The 27,537-nt window shown below is 51.7% G+C and overlaps 2 protein-coding genes and 1 non-coding gene across 5 annotated transcripts in view; all 3 read left to right on the top strand.

Annotated features, from left to right (window-relative positions):
- Positions 1-3,055: 3,055 nt before the first annotated feature.
- RAPGEFL1 (Rap guanine nucleotide exchange factor like 1) lies at positions 3,056-14,661 on the top strand. Its single transcript, XM_054593825.1, has 15 exons — positions 3,056-3,575; positions 6,349-6,427; positions 7,326-7,461; positions 7,694-7,791; positions 9,680-9,792; positions 10,045-10,212; positions 10,919-11,016; positions 11,128-11,250; positions 11,808-11,986; positions 12,102-12,192; positions 12,672-12,722; positions 13,066-13,153; positions 13,344-13,408; positions 13,790-13,844; positions 14,094-14,661. The coding sequence occupies exons 1-15, from the start codon at positions 3,056-3,058 to the stop codon at positions 14,216-14,218; spliced, it is 1,989 nt and encodes a 662-aa protein (XP_054449800.1). The 3' UTR covers positions 14,219-14,661.
- A 4,847-nt stretch (positions 14,662-19,508) lies between these two features.
- On the top strand, positions 19,509-19,640 carry LOC129087093 (small nucleolar RNA SNORA71). Its single transcript, XR_008530876.1, has one exon. It is a non-coding gene; the product is annotated as a small nucleolar RNA SNORA71 (small nucleolar RNA).
- A 6,565-nt stretch (positions 19,641-26,205) lies between these two features.
- WIPF2 (WAS/WASL interacting protein family member 2) overlaps positions 26,206-27,537 on the top strand; it is a 41,065-nt gene continuing 39,733 nt past the window's right edge. The window contains exon 1 of one of the 3 annotated variants that reach the window (XM_054593849.1): positions 26,206-26,226. The gene's annotated coding sequence lies outside the window, so the exon portion shown is untranslated. Of the gene's footprint in view, positions 26,227-26,248; positions 26,344-26,591; positions 27,058-27,537 lie in introns of those variants that run through there. The other 2 variants (XM_054593848.1, XM_054593847.1) reach the window with 2 other exon arrangements.

Below are 27,537 nucleotides of genomic sequence, written 5' to 3'. Positions count from 1 at the left end.
GAACTACCAAGAAGCACAGTCTATAAGAAAGAGGCTCATGTCAATCTCAGTACAGACAGAGAGGAGGGGTAATTGAAAGACCTCCAGCTGTGGCTCCTGCTTCCAGTTACCTCTGCCACTGGCCTCTGACGAGTACAGGGCGACTCCTCCCTCTGACCTGACTGGACTCCGGATCCTGGGGGCGGGGGGGGGGGGTGAAGGTCCCCTGCAGAAGCTCCACAGCGTGAGGGGGCTGCGGAGTTTAATGTGAAGCTGGCAGCATCTGTTCTGGAGTCGCACAAATCCTTGCACCCTGGGGGCATGGGCAGTGTGGCACATCCTAAAAGGACAGTTGGGATTGCCCCTCCACTGTCCGGTGGTGCTGCTGCAGCAAGAGGACCGTGACTTTCCTGACCCCCATCTCCAGTTCCTCTTCAAATCATGTCACTTTGCTTCCCTTCCCCACAGTGATGAGTATTTATGGGCCTGATCTGGGGTCACGCAAAGAATGCCAGCCAGCCTAGAGGGTGGGTTACTGGCAGGAGAAAGGAGCGTTTTAAGATGCTTCCCCCTCACCCCTGCCTCTTGCTTCCTCAGTTAGATCCCATTGCTCTCTGTTGCCCTGGTAACAGGCTCAGCAAGAAGAAATTCAAGCTCAGCAAAGCCCCCAGGTTCTCTGCCCTCCCAGCCTGCCTCTCAGTGGGCAGAAAAGAGTGTAAGGGGCAGACAGAATTAGCCTTAGGTAGCCTTGCCCCATCCCCTTCTGGAAGTCCATGGGCCTCTCATCCGCATCTCCTCACAGTTGTCAATTACAGCGCCCTCTTCTCCCTCACTGTCTCCCATGGTAAGAATATAGGTGCCCTGTCAGCCCTCCTCCCCCTTAGGGTCAGCACACAGGTCTGCTACCTTGTGGGTGACTCTAGAACAGCAAAGATTGAGAATACCAATGTCTCCCAGCATCTGCAGGCCACTTGGGTTGGGGTGTCCCTCTGGGGCAGTGATTTTCAACCCTGGCTATTGGAATTACTTGGAGATCTCTTTAAAAAAACCATAAACCTTGGCACCATCTCGGTATTTTTGAGAAGTGCCCCCTGGATTCCACGGTGCAGTTGGGGGCAAGTACCACTGCTGTTTAAGGAGGACCAAGCCTTGATGTTGGCCTGCCTTCCTGAGTCAAGGTCTTGAACTTAGACTCCGCCTGATACCCTTGAGTAGTTGAAGGGTCTTGGGCTCTGCTCCCAAAGCTTCCAGTTTCTAGAAGTCTCTCTGCCCCTTTTATTTTCAGCCCCCACATTCTCCACACTCCCCAATTCTTCCTAACTGACAATCCCAAATCCTGCCCAGAGAGGAGGTTACCAAGGCAACCAGCTTAATCTGGTAACTGTGGCATGTGCTGGGAGTGGAGCCCTCCCCTCTTCTTATTTGGTTCATAAAATGCCTGGGGAGTTCCAAGCCACTCCAGCCAGTTTCCCCTCTTAACCTTGGGGGTATTGGGGTATCTAATAAAGGGAGGCCAGGAAGCTGATACTTGGATCTCTATTACAGCTTCTTAGCCAAAATTGGGCCCTCTATATACTGTTCCCTTTCTAAATCCACAAACAGATGGGTGTGCAAGCTCATTTCTGCAAACACATGCTTTAGCATACATAGGACCAGAGATACACACACACACCGATGTGTGTGTAGCGCACACCCTGTTCAGTTCTACCACCACTCCTAGCCTTTCGCATTCCTGTCCCTGCCTGGTTGGTGTACAGTAAACAGGGGTGCGGCAGTGTCCGAGGTGCCTCAACCCATCTGGAACCTGGTGCCACTCCCCAACCTTGTTACTTTAACCTTAATGTGCTTACACTGAGTGTATCTCTTTATCCACCTCCTTAGGAACGGAATGCTCCTGGCATAGGCATCAGGAATAAGGATAATTGGGAGTGCAAATTTGGCACCGCTTTCCACACTCTCTGGTTGTGTCAACTCTGGGGGGCTCTCTATGTTTGATGATGTCAGATGGCAGCTCTGGAGCTTGTCACCCATCTCCACGGCCTGCTTCTTCCTGCTGCCAGCTGGACTTAGGTGCCCTTGGACTCCTGGTCTCCTCCCCCTTGCCTACTGTCTCTTCTCACCCCAACTAGACCTGCCACAACCTGCTGCTCCCTGCCTGGCTCCTACCTGCCTGCCAGTACCTGCCTTTCACAGGCCAGGCCCCCGCCATCTATTGTGCCCTGCCGGAAAGGGCAGATGAGTGCCACCCCCAGGGGAATGGCGATCCACCTGAGGCCTTTCCAGCCCTTCTTCCAAAAAGACAGGTAAAGACCGCATATTCCTCTAAGAGCGCACTATCGGGGTGGAGAGTGATCTTTGTAGGCCTTACCTGTGGACAGGTAGGTGAGTCAAGGCATGCAGGCCACAGACCTGTCCTGATTCTTTGAAATGGCGCCAGAACCCCTGTAAGCCCCCGAGCCAGGAATTCCTCTCCATTGGTATCTCTCCCTTACCTGGGCCCTTAATTTCTGCGTCTTCTCTGAACTCTCCACCTGATCCCATTCAACCCCTTACAATCCCCTGTGGCCCCATGATTTGCACCGACGCCCGAGTTCAAGCCTTGCGCGGCCCAGGGGGCGGGCCCAGGAAGGGCAGGGGCGGGGACTGGGCGGGGACTGGAGGAGGGGGCGCGGTCTCAGTTCTGCCACCTTCCCCGCGGTCAGGAGAGCCTCCGCCGCTGCCGCCGCGTCCTCTCAGCCTTGCGCTCCGCCCGCTGCCTCTGTCGCCGCAGCCCGGCCCAGGAGAGCAGAGCCCGGGCACTGGCCCCGCAGCCTACCCGTCCTTCGGGCTGCGCGACGGCTGCAGCAGGCATGGGGGGCCGCTAAGGACCGGCACCCCTTCCCTGTGGCACCTCCCCCGGCCCCTGGCCACGGGACTCGGGCCAGCGAGCCTCAGGCACCTCTGGCCCCCAGTCCGGCGCCTGGCACGGCCCTCCACTCTGCCCCTCCGGCTCTGAGCATCGTGTCCCCGCCCCCCCCGCCCGCGCCTGGGACACCTGGGTCCCCCGGTGGCCCCGAGAAGAGGGGCGGGGGGGGGCATGAAGCCGCTGGAAAAATTTCTGAAGAAGCAAACGTCGCAGCTGGCGGGGCGAACGGTGGCGGGAGGTCCCGGCGGGGGTCTGGGGAGCTGCGGCGGGCCCGGAGGGGGTGGGGGACCTGGCGGGGGCGGCGGTCCAGCCGGGGGACCGCGGCCACTGCAGCGGCGTCAGAGCGTGTCTCGCCTGCTGCTCCCAGCTTTCCTTCGGGAGCCCCCCGCTGAGCCGGGGCTGGAGCCGCCCCCCGAAGAGGAAGGTGGAGAGCCCGTGGGGGTCACGGAGGAGCCCGGCAGCGGGGGACCCTGTTGGCTGCAGTTAGAGGAGGTGCCGGGGCCCGGGCCGCTCGGGGGCGGGGGGCCCTTGCGCTCCCCTTCTTCGCACTCCTCGGATGAGCTGTCCCCGGGCGAGCCCCTGACTTCCCCACCCTGGGCCCCCCTGGGCGCCCCCGAGCGGCCGGAGCATCTTCTGAACCGGGTTCTGCAGCGGCTGGCCGGGGGGGCCACCAGGGACAGCGCCGCCTCAGGTAAGGAGCCGGCTAGCTCATCCATCCCGGAGTAGGGGGTTGCCACCTGGTAGCTCTTCCTTGCCCTTGGAGCGTGGGGGTGGCACTATGATGCTGGAGCCTCGGTGCGGGGTTGAGTGGTCAGCTGAAGTGGGGCAGTGGCTCATCAGAGGAACAGACCCTCTGCCGAAGGGACGTGGCAGTGCCACCTTGCTCCCTTTAGCAGCCTCACCCACAGCTGAACCTCTGTCTCTCCTTAAGCCACCCTTCATTTCCCCTGGACATTTCATCCATAGACTCTTGGGAGATGTTGATTATCTCCTTCTCGGTCCCAAAATTAGGGCCTGACACACTAAGATGGAAGCTGCCCGGAGCAGCCTATGCCCTCCTCCCCACACTGAGGTGCCTAAGCCTGAAGGACCTTCCAGGAGCCCCCAATTCCTTTTAGAAACCCAGGGCAGACGGCTGGCCCACTCGTGGGGCAGTGCCACACAGGCACAGGGCCCGGGCTGGCTTTTGGGCGCCAGCAAAGGAATTCATTGTCCTTAGCAGCTTGGGGGGTGGAGGAAGGAGGTGCTCTAGTTGGGGGCTGACTCAGAGGTGTTGTTCAGGGAGAGGTGGCCAGGCAGTCATCAGCGTCTAGGGGGGTCTGAGCCTTTCCAACTCCTATCCTTCCCCTGGCAAGCCTCAGCACATGGCCTCTTTCAAAAATAATAACCACACCCTGAGAGGCTTATTCCCTAAATGATGATGCTATTTCACCACTCCCCACCAGCACCCCTACGAGGGGACTTTGAGGAAACTGAGGCCCCAAATTGCTGGTTAGTTGCCAAGGTAGAAGACCTGCGGGCCCTTGGGTCCAGCTCTCGTCATTTCACTAAGCCCAGCAGGGTCTGGGGGCTGGGAGCCCCTGGTTGAGAATTTCAAGATAGGGGTTTGCTACTGTGCTCTCAGACCTCTGCATGGAGGCCTAGCCTAGGTGTGTGGAAGAGGGTTCCACGCCCCTAGATTTTTCTCAAGACCCAGGTCCTCTCATGTGGCTCAGGCTGCAGGTGCCCTAGGGAGCTGACACCTTTCAGATTTAATTAGAAAAATATCAGATACACACAGCTCCCCTAACCATAACTTCCCGCCTACACCACACACCCTGTGTCTCTATGACACATTCCCTGGGGAGGCTGTGCATTGGACCAGAGCCTGTCTTGGAAGAGGCAGACGCCAAACTGTTGCCCCCACAACAACATCTCCCCAACTCTCCCCTGCGCTCGCCTTCCTTTCCTCTGGTTTAGTTCGCCTGCGGGATAGAGTATGGGAAGGGTGCTGGGCGTCTCTAGTCCTAGTCCCTCATCCCTGGAGCCGGACATCAGGGCGGGAGGTGGGGGTTGGCTGTCAGACTCACTTTAAGAACACAAGAGGGTAGTTGGGCAGAGAGGTAAAGGGAGAAACTTTTTCTTTTTTTTTTTTTTTGGTGCCTGGTGCCACAGACTCTGCTCAGTCTTTCCTGGGGAAGGACTCCTGAATTGGTTGTCACCTGTACTATCTAGCCTAGCAGGCTGGATTCCCAGAGTAACTGGTTTGGGGAACACTAAACCAGTCTGAGAGTGAATGAGAATCAGCTTAACCTGTCACTCTGATACCGTCTAATACAACCCAGGTTCTTAAGCCATTTTGGTTCCCTCCCAAAGGGTGCGTGGGAGGAAGCGACTTACAGAAGGTCCCCTAAACTAGCCATTCTCTCAATAGTCTAAGCAGCCCCATTTTACCGCTGGTTCTCCCAGACACTCTGTTTGCCTCAGGCATATTGAGAAAAGAACAAAGGCTCAGGAGTGTGGGTTCTTTGCCCAGCCCCAGGGAAGTCTCTACAGCCCTAGGCCTCGGTAATTCTTCTCACTTGTGAAATGAGAGTTGACTTGGAGGATCTCACGTTGGTTCTCCTTTTCCACCTTCGTGGCAAGAATTGGAGGCCACGGGATGGTGAGCCAAGGGCCCACAGAGGCCTTGGTTTTGTCCTGGGGCAGTGCCTAGGGACCTGGCCCTAACCTGTCCTGGTGAGGACACCTGGCTCCCTCCCTGCACCCGGCCTGTCTGTGTGTGCCAGGCTGCCCTGCCCTACCCCAGAGCTGGATGCAAGTCAGGGCGACCTCGTACCTGGCTAACTGGCTGAGCCAGGCCCAGGTGGAGGTGCGGAGGGAAAGGGGTGGTGGGAGGAGCCACTCCTCTCCACCCTTCCATCATTAACCCTACCATCTCTAGGCATCCAGAGGACACAGGGTTTCTCTTAAAAGGCTTTAGGATCAAAGAGATGGCAGTTACTCCATCTCCCTTTTAATGGGGCTGGTTCTCACCTGCCTAGTTGGAACTCAAAGCTGTTAGGTAGGGATTGGGGAAGGGAGGAGGGACACACACAGCCTGCTGACCGTGACCTCTGTGTTTGGAAGTTGTGTCTGCCTAGAGACCCTTCTGTGGGCTACATGTATTGGGGTGGGGGGCAGATCTCAAGCTGGGTGTATTATCTGAACAGCTTCCCACGCACACTGAAGAGAAGTGGGCGTGGCCATTGAAGAGTGCCCCTTCCTTCCCTCCAGCTGCCTTGGCAGCTGCCAATCCCGCCCCCGCAGCGGCTGCCCAGAACCTTCACACATGTGTGCGTGCAGAGCATGACGGGGCAGGTGGCTGGGGCTCCAGTCTGGCTAACGAGCAGTCGCTCTTGGAGGCAAGAGAATGGGGCGGGGAGCTCCCGCTTGGGTCCTGGAAGTGCCATCCTGACATCAGTGGCGCCGATTGATCTCTACAGATATCCTGCTGGATGACATCGTTCTCACCCATTCACTCTTCCTCCCCACGGAGAAATTTCTGCAGGAGCTACATCAGTAATATCCTTTTGTGGAGCTTGCAAAAGGGGAGGTCGGCAGAGGGCGGGGCCGGGGGGGAGCCACGCCCAGCACCCCACACGTGATGTCAGGACCTAAGCTCTGCCTTTTAAAACACACTTGGGTTTCAGCCCCAGTGTTTCTCCTCAGGAGCTGTGTGTCCTTGAGCACATCCCCTGACCTCCCAGGGCCTCTGTTTCCTCTTCTATAAAATGGGGGTAAATAGCACCTGCTCTGCCTACCTACGGGGCTGCTGTGGAGATAGACCCGATCGCAGATGTGGGAGTGCTTTGGAGATTGCAAAGCCCTGTTCAAATGTAAGGTGTTATTATTCTATTAAGAGTGCCTCTCTCCCCACTGAATTGCTGCTCTAAACATCTGGTTGCCCAGTGCGTTATTACAGGGTCTGATGTAAACATCAGGTCATGGCTGTGCTTCCATAGGGTCTACTAGAGACAAGCCTCTGGCTAGGCTATTCATAGGGTCTCATGTAAGCATAGGGCCTCTTACTGAGCTATTTTAGGACCTAATTGCAAATGTCAGGCCACTGAGTAGAATATCACAGGCCTTACACTGAGGTATGGTCAGGTTTGTGGCGAGCACCATTGGCCTTTATCAGCCTGCTCTGAGCCCCAGGCATGGGCTGGTGGGGGGTGGGTGGGTCCAGACAGAATATCTTCCAGTGAAATTCAGAGGTGGGAGCTGGATGTGGTCAAGTGGGCGTCATACTACCTTCTCTGAGCTGGGGCAGGAGGGGGTCTTGGTTCCAGGGACCCCAGGATCTCCTTTCTCCCTGGCCCCAAGCCCAGAGACTATTTGGGGATGTTTTAGCCTCCCGCCTCCCTGCCCAGTTTCCTCCGGTCTGCCTGCCCAGCGCTTTTTTCCTTAACTTAGGGGTCAGCTTTGTTTGGGCAGGAGGCAAGGATGGCCCCGAGGGGCTGGGCCAGAAGCAGGCCTGTCTAGCCATGCTCCTTCATTTCTTGGACACCTACCAGGGGCTGCTGCAGGAGGAAGAGGGAGCCGGCCGCATCATCAAGGTGGGCCTGGGAAGAAAAGGCGGGTGAGGAGGCTCTGAGTTCTGGAAGGAGGCCCCCTTGAAGGAGTTATACTTGTCACGCTGGGTACTAGAAGGGAAAGATGCTAGAGGGTCTTCACTTTTATGGTTCTCCTACACTCGAAGGCATGAAGACCCTTCCCTGCCCCAGCCCTTACAGAGAGTGATAACTTGCGATGAGATCCCTGCCCTCACCTCTCTCCTCCTTTCCATAGGACCTGTACCTGCTGATTATGAAGGATGAATCCCTTTACCAGGACCTCAGGGAGGACACGCTGAGGCTGCACCAGCTTGTGGAAACAGTGGAGCTAAAGTGAGGGGAATGAGTTGGGGAGGGGACAGGAGAGAAGTCCCCTATGCCCCTCTCCTCAGGGATTGCCTCTGGCCTTTTGGCTCCCATATGGGCTCATTTCAGTCCCTTTCTCTTGCTGGATAGGAGCACAAAGCATTGTCTCCAGTCACTTTTTTGTTCATTCCAGTGGCGTCCTGGAAAATATTTAACAACCAGCATTTCAGGGGGGAAAAAATGCCCTGATTTGTGGTTTTTGCTGATTTCCATGGTATGAATTTTCTCACCAAAGCTGATTTCAATCTACTAACGTGATGTCACTGAATGTGAAGTTGAGAAGAGATGTAAATAGCCTGAAGAGCAGAGATAATAGTGAAACATAGTAAAACAATTAGGAGACTATGTTTTTTGGTAATAATTTGAATGTAAGATTAGCACACACACACTTTTTTTAAAAAACCATCTGTGCAGTGGATTGTTTAATGTCCATGTGTCTTTTCTCTTTAATTGATTTTTAGAGAGAGAGAGAGAGAGGAAGGAGGAGAGAGACACATCGCTTTGTTGTCCCACTCACCGATGCATTCATCAGTTGACTCTTGCATGTACCCTGACCGGGGATCAAACCCGGAACCTTGGCATATGGGGACGATGCTCTAAAAAAATAAGCTGTCTGGCCAGGGCCTCACGCATACTTTTTAAAGAGTTTTCCTTACAAAGCCGTTGGGAAAATTTAGCGATCTGCTTTCATGAGCTAATGTGAACTGGCTTCAGGATACCACTGCATCCATCATCCATCCTTCCATCCATCCATCCGTCTGTCCATCTATCCATCCATACCTTTGGCCTTTTCAGTTTGTCCCCCCTCCCTCCCCACCACCACAACCGTTGTTTAGGCCTCCTTTTCTCTCACCTGAATTATTGCCACAGCCTCCAATCTAGGGCTTCAGCTTATGGTCTTGTGTCTGTCTTCCCCTTCTTATGTTGACACCAGAGAGATCTTTCCAACTTGACATCATGCTCCTGTTCCAAAAGCATCATGGCTCCCCATTGCCTATAAGACAAGGTCACAACATTCTAGTGCAGTAATTCTACATCCTTCCCTTCCTGCTAATCTTTCCCATCTCAATTCCCACATAGCCCTATAACCACAACACACCCGATACACCCTATTCCCTGAACTTCTGTGCTTTTTCTGCTTCCTGCTGTCGTTTACATTACCTCCTCCCATCCCCTTCCCTTGCTGTTGTCCTTCCAGGGTCAGGTCACATGCCATCTTCTCGATGAACTTCCTTTTTAAGAATAGCTTTCTTCTTCCCCCATACCAACATAACTCTCTGTTCACCTTTTTTACATCACCTAACACCTGTCTCGTGTTAGAAGTAGCTGTATGCATGTCTGTCTCCCTCCCAGACTGTGAAGTTCTTTTTGGCAAAATTCAGCAGGCAGCTGATGACCTACACCTCCCATGCGCCAAGCAATGTGCTGGGCCTGGAGGATGAAAAATAATTCAGTAAGAACCAATCCTAGCCCCGCCCCCCCGCCGCCACTGCAAACGAAAAACAAGAACTAATGCAGCAAGCTCTCAGTCTTGCAGGAGAGAGAAAACATGAACATAAACAAATATTAGACCATTGTCCTTATTCGCCGCCCCCCCCCCACCTGCCAAAATTGACCTTTTCTGGTAGGTGGGGTGGATCAGACAAGAATTCATGGAAAAGGTGGCATTTGATTTGGGTCACTTGGACAGTTGTCTCCTGCTGGTCATTGTCCTCACTTTAAACCCCCTCCACTGCTCTCTGAACCTGATGCCAGGGCATCCTTGACCCAGTTCTGATATCCCTGCTTGATGTTGCCTGCCTGGTGCTCTGCATGCCTGGCAGGGCTTCCTGATGCCCAGCTGTGTCCATGCCAGGATCCCAGAGGAGAGCCAGCCACCCAACAAGCAGGTGAAGCCACTCTTCCGCCACTTCCGTCGGATAGACTCCTGTCTGCAGACCCGAGTGGCCTTCCGGGGCTCTGATGAGAGTGAGTGTGGGCATTAGGAGGGGCAGGGCTCCTGAGCGGCTCAGGGGGCCCTGTGGGGTCTTGGGTCTTGGGCAACTTTGATGGAGCCTCCCTGTGGAGTAGAACCAGTGCTTTTCACAGCATCGTTTTCAGAGGCCAACCAATCTAGGGTTAGGGGTGGGATGGAGTGGGGAACGCAGGGGTCCTGGAGGGCACTGTGACAGTGCTGTCATTCTGCCCTCTGATGCAAGCCACCTTCCTGTCTCTGTCCAGTCTTCTGCCGGGTCTACATGCCGGACCACTCTTACGTGACCATACGCAGCCGCCTTTCAGCGTCTGTGCAGGACATTCTGGGCTCTGTGACGGAAAAACTGCAGTACTCCGAGGAGCCTGCGGGGCGTGAGGACTCCCTCATCCTGGTAGCTGTGGCCTCTTCAGGAGGTGAGGGGCAGAAAGAGCTCAGCTGGGGCCCCAGGACAGGAAACTCACAAGCCCAGTGCTGCGGGGCAGGGTAAAGGCTGACTTCTGTGCCCTGGACACTCAAACGGTGGCACTGGGACCAGCCGCATGAGCTTTGCCTGGGTATTATTTCAGACCCCACTGCAGACCGACTGAATCGGGATGTGCATTTTAACAAGATCCCCAGGCTATTAGTCTATGTACATTAAAACTCGGGATGTGCTGGTCCAGTACAGTTGGATGCTGATCTGAGTGCCTGCCGTACTCACTTTGGCATCTAGTCCTTTGATCTCTTTGAGTACCTAAAGGCACTGTGTTTTTGAGGCTAAAGACACAAGTTAGGCCTCCAGTCCCTGAGGGAAGGCAAGAAGCCTGCAGGGTAGCCATAGCCTATTTCTCTCTAAGGCAGGAAAAAAATTCCTGCTTTTTCAGTGTCACAGGAATGAAGGAACAAGAGAAGAGCCGTGAAAGAACACTGGCAGCAAACAAAGAGGTTATAAACGCAACAGAAGTCGTTATTTGAAAATTTTCATGAAAGTAGAGCCTAAACTGGTCGTCACACGAGTCCCAATAGTCTAGAACGTGTCCATGCAGGCCCAGGCATTTCTGGATGGGACGGCGACAGTGGCGGGGACGTGGGAGGGTGCAGGTGGCGGGGGCTGAGGCAGACCAGCACCTTTTTCCACAGAGAAGGTCCTTCTGCAGCCAACTGAAGACTGTGTCTTCACCACGCTGGGCATCAACAGCCACCTGTTTGCCTGCACCCGGGACAGCTTCGAGGCCCTGGTAAGAAAGCCTTCGCAAAGGCCTAGGCGGGGCGTGAGGGCTGCGAGGGCCTATGAGCAGACGCTCACAAGCCCAGCGGGAGCCCAGCCCTGTACCCTTGCCTACCACCAGGTGCCCCTCCCCGAGGAAATCCAGGTCTCCCCTGGGGACACAGAGATCCACCGAGTGGAGCCTGAGGATGTGGCCAACCACCTTACCGCCTTCCACTGGGAACTATTCCGCTGTGTGCACGAGGTGGGGACTGAGGCTGGTGCCAGGCTAGGGGCCAGGAGGGAGAAATGTGCCACGTGTGGGGGCCTGGAGGGGGGCGGTTTCTGCAGCTGAAGTCCCTGGTTAGAACACGCACTTGAACATTTGCTGGGGCAATGCACCAGCAAACCTCTCTAAGCCTTTGTCCCCTTCCTCTGAGAAAACAGCAGAGAGAGAGACCCCCCTAGCAGGGTGGTTCAGGGCCCAAGTGCTGCTTACGCAGACCCTGAACCATGGTTAGTATTTTTAAAATATTCACTGTTAAAGAAATAAAATATGGCAGTGACAGTAATGTCTACAGATGGGTTAAGTGCCTGGCACCTTGTAAGTGCTCAATAAATCATAGTGCATTTATTACTCATGGTGGTGGTTCTCCCCACCATCTCTGCTGCATCCTGTCCTGTCTCCTTCTTTTCTATTTTCTACCCCTCCCGCCCCCACCCTCCTGCCTTTCCCTCACCACCGCCTCGCGCTGCCATCTTCCCACCGGCACCGCCCGCGCCCTGGCCGCCCCTCCGCCGTCGCCGTCGCCGCGGGTGCAGCTGGAGTTCGTGGACTACGTGTTCCACGGGGAACGCGGCCGCCGGGAGACGGCCAACCTGGAGCTGCTCCTGCAGCGCTGCAGCGAGGTCACCCACTGGGTGGCCACGGAGGTGCTGCTCTGCGAGGCTCCTGGCAAGCGCGTGCAGCTGCTCAAGAAGTTCATCAAGATCGCGGCCATGTGAGTGCAGCCGGCGCGGGCGCGGGCGCGGGCGCGGGAGCCCTGAGGCGGGTGGGGGGCGCGGCGGTGCCATGGCCTCCTGACCGTTCTCTGACCCCCGCTCCCAATTCTGCAGCTGCAAGCAAAACCAGGACCTGCTGACCTTCTACGCCGTGGTCATGGGGCTGGACAACGCCGCGGTCAGCCGCCTGCGGCTCACCTGGGAGGTAGTGCGGCCCCTTTCCTTTCCTCTCCTGCCCCCTGGGCTGGCCCACCTGGGGTCTCCGCCTCCAGCCTCAGTCTTGATAGCCTGGGCTCACCCCAGTTGCAAGGAGGCGCTCATGCAGTCCCAGGACAGGCAGCTCTGGCCAATGGACCCTGCTCTTGGGCAGATGAGTGACAAGGCGGACTCTGGCCTGAGCGGGAGGGCCGGTAGCCCCGGCTGCCCGATTTCGGCCAGCACTCAGTGAGGTATCCTGGTGCATGGCAGAGGCTCAGTTTCCCCAGAATAATTACATTCTCTGGGCTGCTTCTAGCTCCCCAGATCCAGGCCAAGGGGCACTCTACTTCCCCAACCCCCTGCTTCCCAGCCCCTGTAAGACATCCTGGCTCTCTTCCCCTCTAACACCTGGGGATTAGCCAGACGCTCCCGTGAAACTCAAGGAGCTCCACTCTGACATTCCTCCTTCCTTCAAACTCTCTGCAGAAGCTGCCAGGGAAATTCAAGAACTTGTTCCGCAAATTTGAGAACCTGACAGTGAGTGGGTTTGGCTCTTTTATCTGCCCCTGGACTTGTACACCAGAGACACTTGGTCCCATGAACCTTCTTCCTCAAGCTTCCCTTGCAAGGTGTTTAGTGCCTAGGAGCACCGTCCTCTCCACACCACGCTGGGGGGTCGCTACCCAGTTTTCCTGGGAGGTGGGGGAGGACAGTCAGGGTCTTCCCCAGCAATGCCCCCCCGCCCCCGAGTTAGACACCCTTCACACCCCTATCTCATTGCAGACGTAGCTAGGGCAGGGGGATGAGGGAGGGGATGGGGGATGTCTTTGGGGTACCCTGGGCCCACCTGCCCCTTTACCCGTCTTCTGTGGAATGCCAGGACCCCTGTAGGAACCACAAAAGCTACCGAGAAGTGATCTCCAAGATGAAACCTCCTGTGATTCCTTTTGTGCCTCTGATCCTCAAAGGTGAGAGTTGTTCCCAAATTATGCTCCTCTGTCCACAGTCTTCATGCCTCAGTCCTGACTCTCGGTCCTCACCCACCTCAGCCCTGAGTGTCCAGAGGAGAGGAGCCCCCACGATTGAGTGGATTCCCGGGGAGGGGAAGGGCTCTCTGGACCTCCTCTCTTACTCTCTCGCTTCTCTCCCCGCCCCCAGACCTGACTTTCCTGCACGAGGGGAGTAAGACCCTTGTGGATGGCTTGGTGAATATTGAGAAACTGGTGAGTGGCACCGCCAGCGCCAGTCCCATGGGTCGCGGGATGGTGTCCTCCCCCTCTCCTGGCACCCCCTCCAAAGACGGCAGCCTTTCCCGGTGGTGCCCAGCTTGCCTGACAGACTCCTGACTAGCTCCCTGGTGGCATTGCTGTAGCAACCCGCCCACGGGTGGCCAAGCTGTCAGGCAGCTCGGGGCGGGGGGGGGGAACTCTGCCTCCCCCTCATCTGGTGCCCTGTCACACCCACTTCTCTGGCGCTTTGGAGACCCTCCAGAGTGGGGACTGGGGGGAGTAAAACCAACAGAATTGGAGGTTGGAGGAAGGGGAGCCAAGGGGGGGAGCATCTTTCTGTGCCCTTTTCGGGGCTCATTCCTTGTCATCTCCCAGCATTCAGTGGCTGAAAAAGTGAGGACAGTCCGAAAATACCGGAGCCGGCCCCTTTGTGAGTGCCCAGGATTCTGAGAGCCTTACGGGGAGAGTTTTTACTGAGCGGGAGGGTTCTGGGGCGACATCCCTGCTCAAATGTTTATGTCCCTTAAGCTTGTCAGTTTTCCCTTCTCTCCTCGGCCTCCCCAGGGGCCCTGGTGCTCAGCACCTTTCCCAGTCTGCGCCCTTGTCCTCCGGCTAGCGTGAGTGTAGAGGAAGAAGAGAGGCTGGCCGTCTAATTGCCCCCCCCGCCCTTACTCCCCAGGCCTGGATATGGAGGCCTCCCCCCATCACCTGCAGACCAAGGCCTACGTGCGCCAGTTCCAGGTCATCGACAACCAGAACCTCCTCTTCGAGCTCTCCTACAAGCTGGAGGCTAATAGCCAGTGAGAACAGAGATTGTAGTCGGCCTCCAGCAGGGTCCTTGGGCACCTGACACTCAAGCACTTTGCACGATGTCCCATCCACCTCCCACTTCTTTCCGCTGGAGCCACTTTCCATTCCACGGGAAAGACCTGGATGGACTTACCCGTGGACCCAGGCACCTGTTCACCCTGCTGAAGTCCTCTCCCCTTTGCTCCTTCCAGCAAAAACCACACTCTGCTGGCCCCTGTCCTTGCAGGGAAAGGGGGCAGAGAGCGCCTTCCTCTGTTGCCTCCCAGTGAGGTCTGTTCTTGATATAGAATTGCCAGCCTCCTCTTCCCAAGCAGGAAGGAAAGCTGCCCACCCTTCTGTCTAGTCTTGCAGAACTGAATTGGGGGAGAGGCTGGCAACCTTCCTCTCCACCACCTGTCCCTTTTCATGTCTCCCTGGTCAGGGCTGGGACCCCTGGATGTCACCCCCCCAATATTATATTGCCCTTGTGTGTGCGTGTGCGTATGCGTGCGTGTGCCCCCCCCTTAGCAGCAGGAGTTCATCTGGTAATTGAGGAGGGTGTTGTGTGTGCTGGGGGGAGGGGAGGAGGTCCTTCTGTTTGGTGCTACCCTTGTCTACTCTGCCCCTGGGTTGGTGCAGCGTGGGTACTTTCCCCACCCCCACCACTCCCTGCTCAGTTACTCCTGCTGCCCTGCACCCCAGGCTTGTGGGCGAAGCTGCTCTTGAGGACAGGGAGCAGCAGCAGGTGGGAGGGGTTACCCACCACCCCTTGCGGGTCCCCCAGGCAGGCCTCCCGAAGGTCCCTGGGTGGGCTTCAATGAGAGGGTAAAAGATGCTCAGGGAAACACAGGCCTAAGCTGCCTACAGGACACTCCCTCTGTGTTACAGGGGGTGGGGCATGGCGGTATCAGGAGTTAGGGGGGCCTGCTGCCCACACTCCTGCTTCTAGGGTGTCTCATTGCTAAGAAGGGAGTTGTCGTTCCCCTTCTGGCTCTGTGTCTGACGCCAAGAACGTGATCTGTCCTTTTCCCTGTCTTGACTCCCCCTTGGTCCTCCCCATCAGAGCTGGGGCGAGGTAGACCCCTGTACCTGGGGGAAGGCAGACCCCCAACGTAGGGGGAGGGAGCGGCGGAGACTGTGAAGGCAGACGACGTTTGCGATGCCTGTATCGCCTCTCTGTCTCTCCTCCCTCTCCCATGAGGGGCCTCCGGGGCTGAGGGGTGCAGGGGCTCCCAGCAGCTACCGGGTGAGGTTTCCTGGCACATCCTCACCCTCCTTTTTGGCACCTCCTCTTTTCCCTTCTGAAGAGGCAGCAGCAGCAGCAGCAGCAGCAGCAGCATCAAGAGCAAAAGCAGCTGCTGTTCCTGCTCTGAGGGTGTATATATTTTTTACCAAAAGCTCTGGAATTGTACATTTATTTTTTAAAACTCAAAGAGGGAAAGAGCCTTGTATCATATGTAAACATTGTATCATAGGTTCTGTTGTACAGCCCCTTTTATACAGTGGCCTGTCTTGTCCCTGCCGCCAAAAATGTCTATGGGCTCCCCACCGCCATCCCCGCGGACTCAGTCACTGTGTCCCACCCTGTGCATCCGTTACAGACAGTGACCAAGACCCTCTTCTTGCTCCCCGCCTCCTCCCTGCAACTGCGGATGTGCCCTCTTCCCCCTGCAGCCGCCCTTCCTCCCGACCCTCTCAGCAGCCTTCTCACCCCAGCTCCCCCAGCTCCCCGCGCGGGGCCCACTGGGCCGGCCTCCCCTGGCCTTGACACCTGGCCTGCTGCTTCCCCGGGGCCTCCGGGCCTCTCCCCGTGCCCACAGCTTTAACAGAGTGAACCATGTGTACTGTACAGGCTCAGTTGGCTTCGCAGACACTGCTGGGTGGAAAAAAAGCCAATAAAGTCTATGAATCAACCCTCCTGCTGTTCTCCATTCTGTTTCTTTGAGGCTGGGGAATGGCTGAGGGAGGGGAGAGGGGACCGCTTCAGTGTGTTGGGCTCCCCAGTAAGATGGTTCTGGGGTGACTTTGAAACTGCAGATGGTAGGAAAAGGTGCCAACCTCACAAGATGTGTCACACTGTGCCCAGAAGAGTGAGTGTTTTAGTTCTTCCATGTTCCCGGTGCCATGGATATGTGATCTTGTTTAATTCTAATGCAATAAGGAGGAAGATGGAGTCTGGGCAGTCCTAACCTAAGGTCCAAGTCACGGGGCGAGTGAGGGGGCAGCTCTGGGTCTCTCACCCAGGCCTGTGCGCTGCAGACAGCAGGCCCATCCACGCAGCCAACTTACCAGTCATAGCAAGGCGTGGGGCATCAAGAACCTAAGCTCCAGGAGACAACGTATACACAGTTGCACAGGAGCCCTTGACTTTCCCTTGTCCTGTATCTGTTACTTTCTCAATCTTCCACGCATCAGAAAAGGCTCTCCTTACTCACCCAGGTTTTCCAGGCAAGAAAGAATATAGTACTCACCCTTAACGGCCCTTTCTCTCATCCCTCACTCATCGGCCAGTCCGGTTGGCTGCAATTCTGGAATATATCCTGGATTGGTCCGCTATTACCATGGCTGTGAATCCTCTGTTACCACCTACTCCAACCCACTGTCATGGCTCCCCTGGACGACGACACTGGCCTTCTATCTGGGCTCCCAGCTTCCTCTCTCCAACACACCCCAACCCCCCCAGTTAGTTCTCCACACTGTAGCCAGGGTACTCTTTTATAAACCTAGATCAGATCATGTATGGCTAAAATTTAAGAGAGGCAATGCCAAGTTTTGGTGAGGATGTGGAGCAGCCAGAACTTTTATATACTGTTGTTGGAGTGTAAGGTGGTATGACTTCAGAAAACTGTCTGACCTAGCATTTCCTCTCCTAGGTGTATGTCCAAGAGAAAGAGTGCGCTTCCGTCCAGCAGGAGACACGTGCACCGATGATCATGGCAGTTTTATGCATGGAAAATAAATTAGAAAAAAAAACCCCATGTGTCCTTCAACAACTGAATGGACAAATCGGTTGTTGTTTAGTCTTACAATGGAATGCTACATAGCAATAAGAAGGAATAAACAACTACTACCTGCAGAAATGAATCTTATAGACATAATATTGAGCAGAAGAAGCCAGACACATAAGACTAAATACTGTAGCATTCCACTTAAGGGAAGTTCACGATCAGGCAAAATTAATCCGTGGGAATAGGAGTAAAAATAGTGGTTACTCAATGGAGTGGGAGAGAGTATTGGCTGGGAAGGGGCATGGAGAAGCCCTATGTGGTGATAGAAATGTTCTATATTTTGATCTGGGGGTGGTACATGTGTGTGTTCATTGAGTTGTTCATGTAAGATTTATACAGTTCACTGTAGTTATTTTATACTTCAACTAAAACAGTTTGGATCATAACGCTCCCTTTTCTGATAACGCTTAGGTTAAAAATCAAAGTCCTCCCTCTCCAAGCCCATCTCCTACCCCCTCTTCCCTCATTCACGCCAGTGCAGCGTGGATGAACAGAAAAAACTGACTGTTTTACTGCTCCTAAAACACATAACACTTATTCTCGTCTCAGGTATTTGACCTTTGCTCTTCCCTGAGACTTTCCTGACCACGCCGATGCCACCCCACCTCAGCCCTTACTCTCTATCCCCTTATCCTTCTGTATTTTCTTCAAGGCACTTATCACTACCTGATATCATATATACCTTGTGTGTTTGCTTCGTGGTTACTCCACTGCCACAATGTTAGCTCCATGAGTCTGTCTGGTTTACCATTCAGTACCCAGAACGGTACTTGGCAGGGAGAAGACACTCAATACATATTTGCTGAATGAATAAATTAGGTTGGTTGCAATAGGAGCTGTAAGAGTGGCACAAGACACAAGATGATAAGTGCTCTGGGAATTAAGCCAAGGAGGTTCACCGCTGGTCTGGGGATGGTGGTGGGGCACAATAAGAAAACACTTTCTGGAAGAGAAGACCTCGTTCTTGAAGCAGCATAGGGTTTGATGGCCAAAATGTGGAAGTAGGAGGTCAGGAGGGCAGAGAGAATGGTATGGGCTATTCCCCTCCCCGCCATCCCAGCTGGCATCAGACCCATCACATCTTTCAGGGGTGATGATAAAAGTTGACATTTGGAAGAATGTCCTGTGCCATTCACTATGCTGGGCATTATGTGCATTGTCTCATTTAATCTCAACAAACTCAGGAGGTTGGTGGCTCTATTAGTTCTGTTTTCCAGACGAGAACTGAGGTCTGGAGAGATTTCTCATCAGACGGACAGAGAGGTCAAGTCGCCAGCCCTGAGCCTCACAGCTGGCAGGAATTTGAACCCGATTATTCTGACTCCAGAGCCACAGTTTAAGCTCTGCGCAAGCCCAGGATCTTGAATAGCTGAGAGATGCCCGCCTTGTGCTCACTAGGCTCTAGTGGCCACCTGACCATAGCTGAGGGGACTATCCTTTCTCCTTTCCCTCCACTCTACCTGTGTTCTGCTTCCTTGTGGGGAGAGTGGCCAAGAGACTCGACAGGTGGTCCAAGGGTTCTGTGGGATGAATGGGGAGAAAAATGAGATTATGAAGTAGCATTGCACCTCCTAGGCTGTCCTAGGAATGGTGACAATAATTTGGGGAGGTCAGAAGACCAAGGTAATAAGATGCCTGCCTCCTTGATTATGTTATGTAAAGAGTGAAGAATTTGAGCAATGCCCTTTTCATCCACCAGGTGTCGCTACCAAGATTACTTTTTCACCATGCTGGGGAACAGGGAAGATGTGTGGGACAAGGAGAGTGGGTTAGATAGAGCATTTCTTGGGGGTCTCCTGAATCTGTTCGAAAGCGTCTGTCCTCAAATATGAATAAGAAGTTCGACCAGAATAATTTGTATTTTTTATTCTCTCCATCTCTACTGGCTCTTTCCCATATAGCATTTAAACCTTCTCAAGTCTCTATTTTTAAAAACATGTTCCTCGACCCCACATGCCTGCTCTAGCTACTGTCCCCTCTCTCACTTTAGTTCATGGCCAAACTTCTTCAAAGGGTTGGCTCCACTTAACTCTCTCCACTTCCTCATCTCCCATTCATTCCTTTTTTTTATTTTGTCTCATTTCCCCAACTTTTCATCATGAAATAGTTCAAACATAGAAATGTTGAAAGATTAGTACAATTAATACTCTTAGACCTTTCTAGATTCTATAATTAACATTTGCTAATTTGTTTTTGTCCTCTGTGTGTTTCTCTCTCTTTCTACTCATACACACACACACTTTTTCTTTTGCCAAGCTATTTGAAAGTAAGTTGCCTCAGCAAGAATCTCCTAAGACCCCTGCATTCGAAAGTGATCGTGGGCTGCCGTGCCCTGGTCATCGATAGCGCAGGGAGAGGAACTGCTGAAAGCACTTCCCCGTGTTTGGAGGGTCCGCCCGGTCCCTTGCAAACCCTGGAGCTTTCACATATGTCTTAAAAAAAAAAATCTCCTAAGAATAAGGACACTCTCCTGCATACACACCCCCACACCATTAACATTACCTTAAGAAAATCAATATATTTCTATGCTATCATTTAATTTCTAGTCTATATTCATTCACTTTCTCCACATTGTCTCAAAAATCATTTCTGATTTTTGTATTGTCTTTAAAAACCTGGTGTGCATTTTATATTTACAGCATATCTCAGTTTGGATGAGTCACATTTTAATTGTTCAATAGCCACAAGTGGCTTGTGGCTCCCAAACGGGACAGCATAGTTCTAGTGGCTTTCTGGAGCATTAATATTCTAGAGAGGAATACTTTATAGGTGATGCTGTTAATAGCATTACACCGAGAGACTGGCCCATTTAGAAATGTCTGAGTGTGACTCCTGGTTAAGGGGAGACGACCTCATCTCCCCATTGAGAAGTTTTGTTTTTTTTAAAAAATTATCTTTGTTTTCATTTCTAAATTTTATTTATTTATTTTCTTAGAAAGAGGAGGAGGGAGGGAGAAAGAGCAGAAGAGAAACATCAGTGTGTGGTTTTCTCTCATTCGCCCCCAACTGGGGACCTGGCCCACAGTACAGGCATGTGCCCTAGACTGGGAATGAAACCGGTGACTCTTTGGTTCGCAGGCCAGCACTCAATCCACTAAACCATCCCAGCCAGGGCTAGAAGATTTTTTTTTTTCATTGCAGTTAATATCTGGTAATTTTTGCATCAAATATCCTGTGTATCCCAACCATTCACTCTTGTTAAAAACTTATTTTTAAATGTGTTGTGTAATATTTCAGTCATGCAAAAAAGTTTAAAGACTAATATAATGAAGATCTGTTTCTCCAACACCCAACTTAGGAAATAAAAACTTACCTGGTGCCTGTCCCTGATCACACCTCCTTCCTTTCTGCCCAGAGGCAACCACTTTCCTGAGTGTGCTATCATTTTTCACCCATTTTGTGAACTTCTACTACATGTGTATAGATCTCAAAACAATATGGTGTTTTGCATATTTTTGAGTAATAGTTTCATTAAGTTATAATTTCTACACCATTTACTTCACCTACTTGAAGAATATGGTTCAATGGCTCTTAATATACCCAGTGGTGTGAGCATCATCACAATTAATCTTAGAACATTCTCATCGCCCCCAAAAGAAACTCCCTATATAAGGATGTCTGAAGCAGCATTATTCAAAGTTGCCAGAAAGTGGGAACAATTGAATGTCTGTCAGCTGATGAATGAATAAACTAAAATGAGATGTATCTGTAAAATGGAATATTATTTGACCATTAAAAGGAATAAAGTACTAATACATGCTACAACATGGATACACCTTGAAGATACTATGATAAGTGAAAGCTGGATACAAAATGTAATGTATTGTATGATTCCATGTACATGAAATGTCCAGAATAGGCAAATTCATAGAGACAGAGAGTGGATTAGGGGTTGCTAGGGGATGGGAGGAGGGCCAAATTGGGAGAGACTGCTCATGAGTACAGGGTTCCTTTTGGGGGTGACGGAGATACGCTAGCATTAGATAGTGGTAATAGTTGCGTAACGTTGTGAAAAACACTTCAGAACTAAAAACCACTTCAAAGTGATTAAAATGATTTCATGTTATGTGAATTTTATTTACTTGACTTGTAGACATATCACGCTAATCTCCACCTCCATCTTCACACTGTGTTCTCCCGTGTGTGTGTCTCTGAGTCCTCTCCTCTTCTTATAAGGACAGCAGCCATTGAATTTAAGGCTCACCCTAATCTAATGTGACCTCATCTCAATCGAGCATGACTTCAATTTAACTAATTACATCTGCAAAGAACTAGTTCCAAATAAGGTCAAATTCTAAGGTTCTGAGTGAACATGAATTTTTGGAGGACACTATTCAACCAGCTGCAAGATCCTTTGCCCATTTTTTAATTGGGTTGTTTGTTTTTTTCTTAGTGAATTTGAAGAGTTCTTAGTATTTGCACATTTTTAAATTTTATATTAATACCGCCGTGTGTAGTGTACAGCAACTTTCCCCTGAACGTTACATGTGTAAGATTAATCCAGGTCAATATGTGTAACTCTAAGGAAAAAAAATGTGTAACTTCGATTTGTTTGGTTTTGTTGCTTTACATTTCTTCCCTTTCATTCTTCAAACCAGTACATCTGGCTTCTGCCTTCACCACTCACTGAAACTATTCTTATTGAGGTCACTGAAGCCTATGTTACCATATTCACGGGACAAATCTTACTGTTCCTCTCTGCGGCATTTGATATTTCTGACCATTCTTCCTTCCGGAACACTCGCCACGCTTTCAGGACACTACACTCTCAGGACTTCTTTTGTCTTTCTTCTCTATCTCCCTTGCTGGCCTCCTCCCTCAGCTGGGTCCTTGCTTGTGGAATTCCTTGGGTATGTTGTAAGTCCTCTTCTCTTCCCTCTGTGCACCTGGGATTAGATTTCAACCACATGTTTTTGTGGGGGACCTATTGCTGCATCACAAACTATCCGAACTTGGTGGCTTAAAACCATAAGGCTTTTATAGCTTCTCAGAGATGCAATAAATACCAGGAGTCCTGAGTCTTTGGAGACTAGCTACCACAGTTGATGGGTCCAAAATTGCTATGATTGCTCTTCTAAGTTCTAGACGTAAACATTCAGTCACCTATAGACCTCTTTTCCCACCCTTGCTCTCCAGGGCCTTCAGGTTATTGCCCCTCCCCAATCCCTCTTCCTTCTTGACTCTCTCCAGCTAAGTGTTCGCATCACCTGCACATAGGGAGTTCAAGCCAGAAACTTGGGGATCATCATTGGCTCCTCCCTCTCTTACCAAGTGTGTACACAGTTCAGATGTATTCAATTTAGTATTATCTCCATTTTGCAGATGAGGATCCTGAGGCTGGTGGAGGCTGAATAAATTGCCCAAAGTCTCGCCCTGTTCAGTAGTGGGGAGAACTAAGACTTGAGGCCATGGGCTGTGCAGACAGGCAGCCCTGCCTCCAAAGCCCTTGTGCCCAGCCAACGCCCCGCTGCCACTCGGTGCAGGCGACCGTCGCTTCTCTTTTAGATGTCCACAGCAGCTTCCCAGCTGGAGTTCCTGCTTCCAACCTGACCCCATCTGACCATCCTCCATGCTTTGCTGAGAGGGATCTTTCTAGAATGCAAAGTAGGTATGGCTCTACTCAGCTTAAAACTTTGAATGGTTTTCCTCTCGCCCTCGAGATAAAATTCAACTTTTTACAATAGATAATACAATCCTTCACAAATTGGTCCCTGTTAACTAGACAGTGTAGCATGGGACAAGGGTCCTTCATTTCTCCATGAGGGCATTTTGGAAATTTGTAGAGGTCTTTCATTTATCAAAATGATAAGAATGTACTACTGGCATTCGGTGGGCAGGGGTCAGGGTGCTAGAATACTCCAATATGAGGAATGGACTCTCCAAGAATTATCCTGGGTTGCATGTGTCTTCCAATGTCCTACTGAACATTCCATGTGGAAGAACCTATTTATAATCACCTGAGCCTAGAATCTATCTCCATTAACCTTACACTCATGGGAGGTGGGGACGGGTTTATTTTTGGTTCACACTTGCCATGAGAATGTGATCCTTTGGGATGCCATCTTTATGAAGGGAGATCTCCTGTGAACCTCCCTTGTTGAGCAGGTCCTGGGGTGTTTCTTTTTTCCCATGAGACACTGACAAAAGCTCATGTTCACCCAGCAGGCAAATGTCTTCAGAGCAAAGGCCTGCTTCAGTGTTCCACTTGTCTGCGTGCGTGTCCCTTGCCTTTACTTATTTTGTTTTGCCTTGAAAATTCCTTACTTTCTTATCAAAGCATTTAAGATTTTAAAAGTATTTTATCCAGGATTATTAGTTGTTTTTAGGGAGAAGGTTTCCAAGGTACTGAGCCTGGCATATTATTAGAAAAATGAAAGTACAAATATGAAATATTTTTGCACATAATTAATATCTGTCTTTTCTAGGAATACAACTACCGTATTTTTTTGTGTTGTTCCAAACTTCAACAGAAGTTGTCCACAATTTTGGAAAAATCACACCACAAATGACAACGCTGCCCAACAAACTCTCGTAGGTCAGTCTGCACTTGTTACTGTCATGTTCTTAGTGATTCTAGGTATGAGTGCATTCAGCTGACCACTTTACCACGTTATCTTCCAGCATAGCGGTGCCTGAGCACTGACGTTGAAATACTTTTCTCTTACTTCCCTTCATTATAATCGAGGCATTATATTGATTTATTGTTTTGAAGTCAAGGAGGTTATATTACCTGTCAATTTCACTTTGGGACAGTAAAATTGAGTTACAACATAGTTGTTATAATAAAGGGACATTGGGTCTGATAGGATTCAGGGTCACTTGGTATCAGTTTCTGGAGACAGTTCTGCTCTGTAGGTATGTGATTTTTCGGCAAGATGGTTAACTTTCTGGTGTCTCAGTTTCTTCATCTCTAAAATGGGGTAATAATACAAAGTTCAGAAAGTTACCGTAAGGATTAAATGAGTTATGATGTGTGGAGTCACGACAGCGCGCTGCACGTGGTACGTGCTAACAAATTTCAGATGCTACGATCCTTCTTTGATCTAATTTCTTGCTTCTCTGAGAGTTCTAGCTCTAACCACATCAAAATGCTTTGTTTTTAGAATGTGCTGTGATTCTTTTTGTTTTGCACATACTCTCCCTCTGCCTTGAAATGCTCCTTCCTCCACCTCTGCCCCTGGCTAATTGCTACTTACCCATTGGTCCTCATTTAGAAGTTACTTTCTTTATAAAGCCCACCCCTGTCTCCCGAAGTCTGGGTGAGTGTCCCTCTATTCCACCCCAGCGGCTGCCATTATCATAGAGTGATGTTACAGAGAAGAAGGGCTTCCATTAGCTGTGGTGGGCAGGGAAGGCCCTCTGAAGAGGGGGCATTTGAGCTATGGCCTGAAAAATAAGGAAGAGGCAGAGTAAAGCCAATACAAAGGCCTTGAGGGACCCCTTGGTGTGTTGCTGCAATAGAAATCAGCTTTGCACAGTGTATACTGAGTGAGGGAAGGACAGAATAAAAATAAGACTGAAGAGCTGGGAGGTTAGATCCACCATCTCCCTGACCCTATCACCCTGATTTCAGGCAGGTAAGACTACATACCTGAAAATCTTCACCTCTGTACCCACGTCTGGATCCCTATATGACCCCTACATCTGGAATGTGTTCCTTACCTTCTCTGATTAATAATAAAATTCTACTCATCCTTCAAAGCTGAGTTTGAAACTGTTTACGAAATCTTCTTCCATTCTTTAGCAGGAATTAATCACTCTCTTGCTTGATGTTCCAGAGCCCACGTGTCCCCATAGCACTAATCCCATGCTGACTTATATCTCAGCTAGCTGTTCACATGCCAATCTGCCCACCACACAGTGAGTTCCCCAGGGCAGGCTCTGCCTTAGTCACTTCTGCAGTCATCTCCTGGTGCCTAGCCCAGTGCCTGGCCCACAGCAGGTGCTCAATGAATGCTGTGACATTTACTTGACTAGTGGGTGGTGCTCAGCACTACTTATGGCAAACAAAAATAATAACAACTTCTGGTTTATCACATGCTTTCCCATTCATTACCTGATTTGAGACTGTGAAACAGTTGAGACAGGCACCATTAGCTCCATTTTACAGAGAGAGTAGCTGAGGCCCAAGGGCACACACGTAGTAATCCCAATTCCATCCCTTTACTTCTGATTCGGGGGTGGGGGGGGGGGATGATGGAAACATTTGAAGACAAAGGGCTTGGTTGAAGCAGAAAGGTACTTTTGTGGGTGGACTAGGGAGGGATCCTGTGAGCTGGGATGGAGTTAGCAGCTCCATCGGGGAGGGCAAAAGATTCCTCTCCCACACCCAAGTAGTTGGAATAAACTGCGGCACCATCCCCCAGCCCTGGCATCTGGGGAACCTCCGACCCTGGAAAGAGGAGACGGGTGTTCACGGGTGTTCTAGTCAGGTGGTTAGGATGACGTTAACGATGACTTGTTGGCAGGAAGCCTGCCTCTCAGTTGCTATGACAACCGAAGCTTGACTATTGGGCCCTTGTAAGGTTGACTGAGGCGGGGTCTTCGTTAACTAGAAATTAGGGAAGGACATTTGGGGCGGGGGGTGTATACGCGCGCCGCGGAATAAAGAAGAAAAAGAGGTATATTCGAGATCACGTTTAGCTCACTCATTTGCCACCTCGGCAACATTAGAATCATCTGCGCAGTTTTAAAAGGTCCGATACCTGCACCATCCTCTAGGCCAATTAAGTCAGTTTCTGGGAGTGCAATCGGGCATCACTAGTTAAGTGTTCCCAGGTGATCGCAATTAGAACCAAAGCTGCAAAGCTTGCTCTTAGCTAGTAGGTGAAATTCTTGCGACCTTCCCAAGATGGTGGCTATGCAACCGCTTCCGCTTTTACGGGCCGGGCGGGAGGCGGGCTTTTCACGGGCGCATGCGTGTCCTGTCCTTTCGCTCCTGGCTCCCTGCTCCTGTCCCCCCGCCTCCATTTTGTTCGCGGACGCTGGGGACAGTGGGAGCAGATCCATTTCCGGGTTGGCAAAAGGGGCGGCGGCGGCGAGAAAAGGAGCTTGCCGGGCGGGGGTCGAGCAGGACGGGACAAAGCTGGAGGGGAGGTGGCGGAGGATTTGCTCCCGGAGTCGCTGGGCCAGGTCGGAAACCGGCGAGGGAGTCTGGGTCCGTCGCTGAGATGACCTGCGGACCTGAGTGGGAGGGAGCGCCAGGGAAGAGGGGGCTGGGGCGGGGCTTCAGGGGAGAGGGGCGTTGGAGGAGGGGCCTGAAGGAGTGAGGGGTCCTGGGGGCGGGGCCTGAGGGGAGGGAGTACTGGGGCGGGGTCGGAGGACCCGCGGGGAGAGGGGGCGTGGGGGGGAGTGGTTGGGAATTGGTGTGGGGAGGACGCTGCCTGTGAAAATGTGGAGGAAGGTTACTAAGAGGCAGGAAATAAAGGATCCTGAGGGTTGGGTAAGGTGAGTAAGACAGCAGCTCAGAGCGAGGAGCGAGGTAACCGTGCGCAAAGAGGGAGATGGGGAGGGAGGACCTGTTGGGAACAGGTAATTAACAGGATGCTCCGGGTGAGGAGGCCAGTGTGACATTTTGGGATTTGGGTTGAGTGAAAAGCAGCGGTTGAGAGGTTTGCTCGGGAGACTGCTCACACCAGAGGGAATCTTGAGAACGTCCGTTGAGTAGGAATCGCGACTGAGTAAAGGTTGGATTGAGAGATGCTGAGATGCACCTGGCCACAGCCTAGAGTTGAGGCTTCAGTTCGGAGAGGCGTGACGACGTGCGGGAAGGTGGGAATCCGAAAGTGTGCGACGTGGGCAGTGTGCGTTGTGGAGTTACTGATCAGGAAGGAGAATTCTTCAAAGGTAACACTGGGGCGACAAACTGGACGGGCCGGCGTGTGCTGGAATTCGTAATTTTAAAGGAATTGGAATAACCTGTTACTGCTTTGGGCTCCTCCGAGGTCCACCTTTTTCATGCTGTTGTTTTTGCCTTAGAGTTTCTGTGTAGGAATGACTGATGGAATGGTTTTGGTGACTTTTTTCTCCTTTTACACATCGCAAAAGAATCTCAGCTTCTTTTCTAGCTCACCTATGGATTTACTAAGTAACTAGAGGCTAATTGTTAAACTCTCATTTTTTTCCCTTCGAAATATAGGTTTGATTTTGTCACTGCCTCTGAAAGGTGGTGTCCACCAAATGGGATCTTTAAAGTGGTTGTAAAGAAGTGATGTCTGAAAACAGGATGGACACATTAATATTTAGAAGACATGTCTTTTCAGTTTTTTCCTCTCAGCCTTGCTGCATTTCTGTGCTAGGGAAGAGTTGGGGAATTTTTTAAATCCT

This window comes from Pteronotus mesoamericanus, unplaced genomic scaffold (genome assembly GCF_021234165.1).
Source record: "Pteronotus mesoamericanus isolate MK-2021 breed Mesoamerican mustached bat unplaced genomic scaffold, CSHL_Meso_final scaffold_476, whole genome shotgun sequence".
In the NCBI taxonomy this organism is placed as follows: Eukaryota; Metazoa; Chordata; class Mammalia; order Chiroptera; family Mormoopidae; genus Pteronotus; species Pteronotus mesoamericanus.
Note: the sequence above shows the minus strand (reverse complement) of the source record. Positions and strands in the feature narration are given on the sequence as shown.

Excerpts from the sequence above, each read along its gene's own strand:
- RAPGEFL1 (XM_054593825.1), top strand. The coding sequence starts at position 3,056 with ATGAAGCCGCTGGAAAAATTTCTGAAGAAGCAAACGTCGCAGCTGGCG. Across the intron at positions 12,193-12,671 it reads GCCTGCGGCTCACCTGGGAG|AAGCTGCCAGGGAAATTCAA; the intron begins GTAGTGCGGCCC and ends AACTCTCTGCAG. Across the intron at positions 13,845-14,093 it reads ATACCGGAGCCGGCCCCTTT|GCCTGGATATGGAGGCCTCC; the intron begins GTGAGTGCCCAG and ends CTTACTCCCCAG.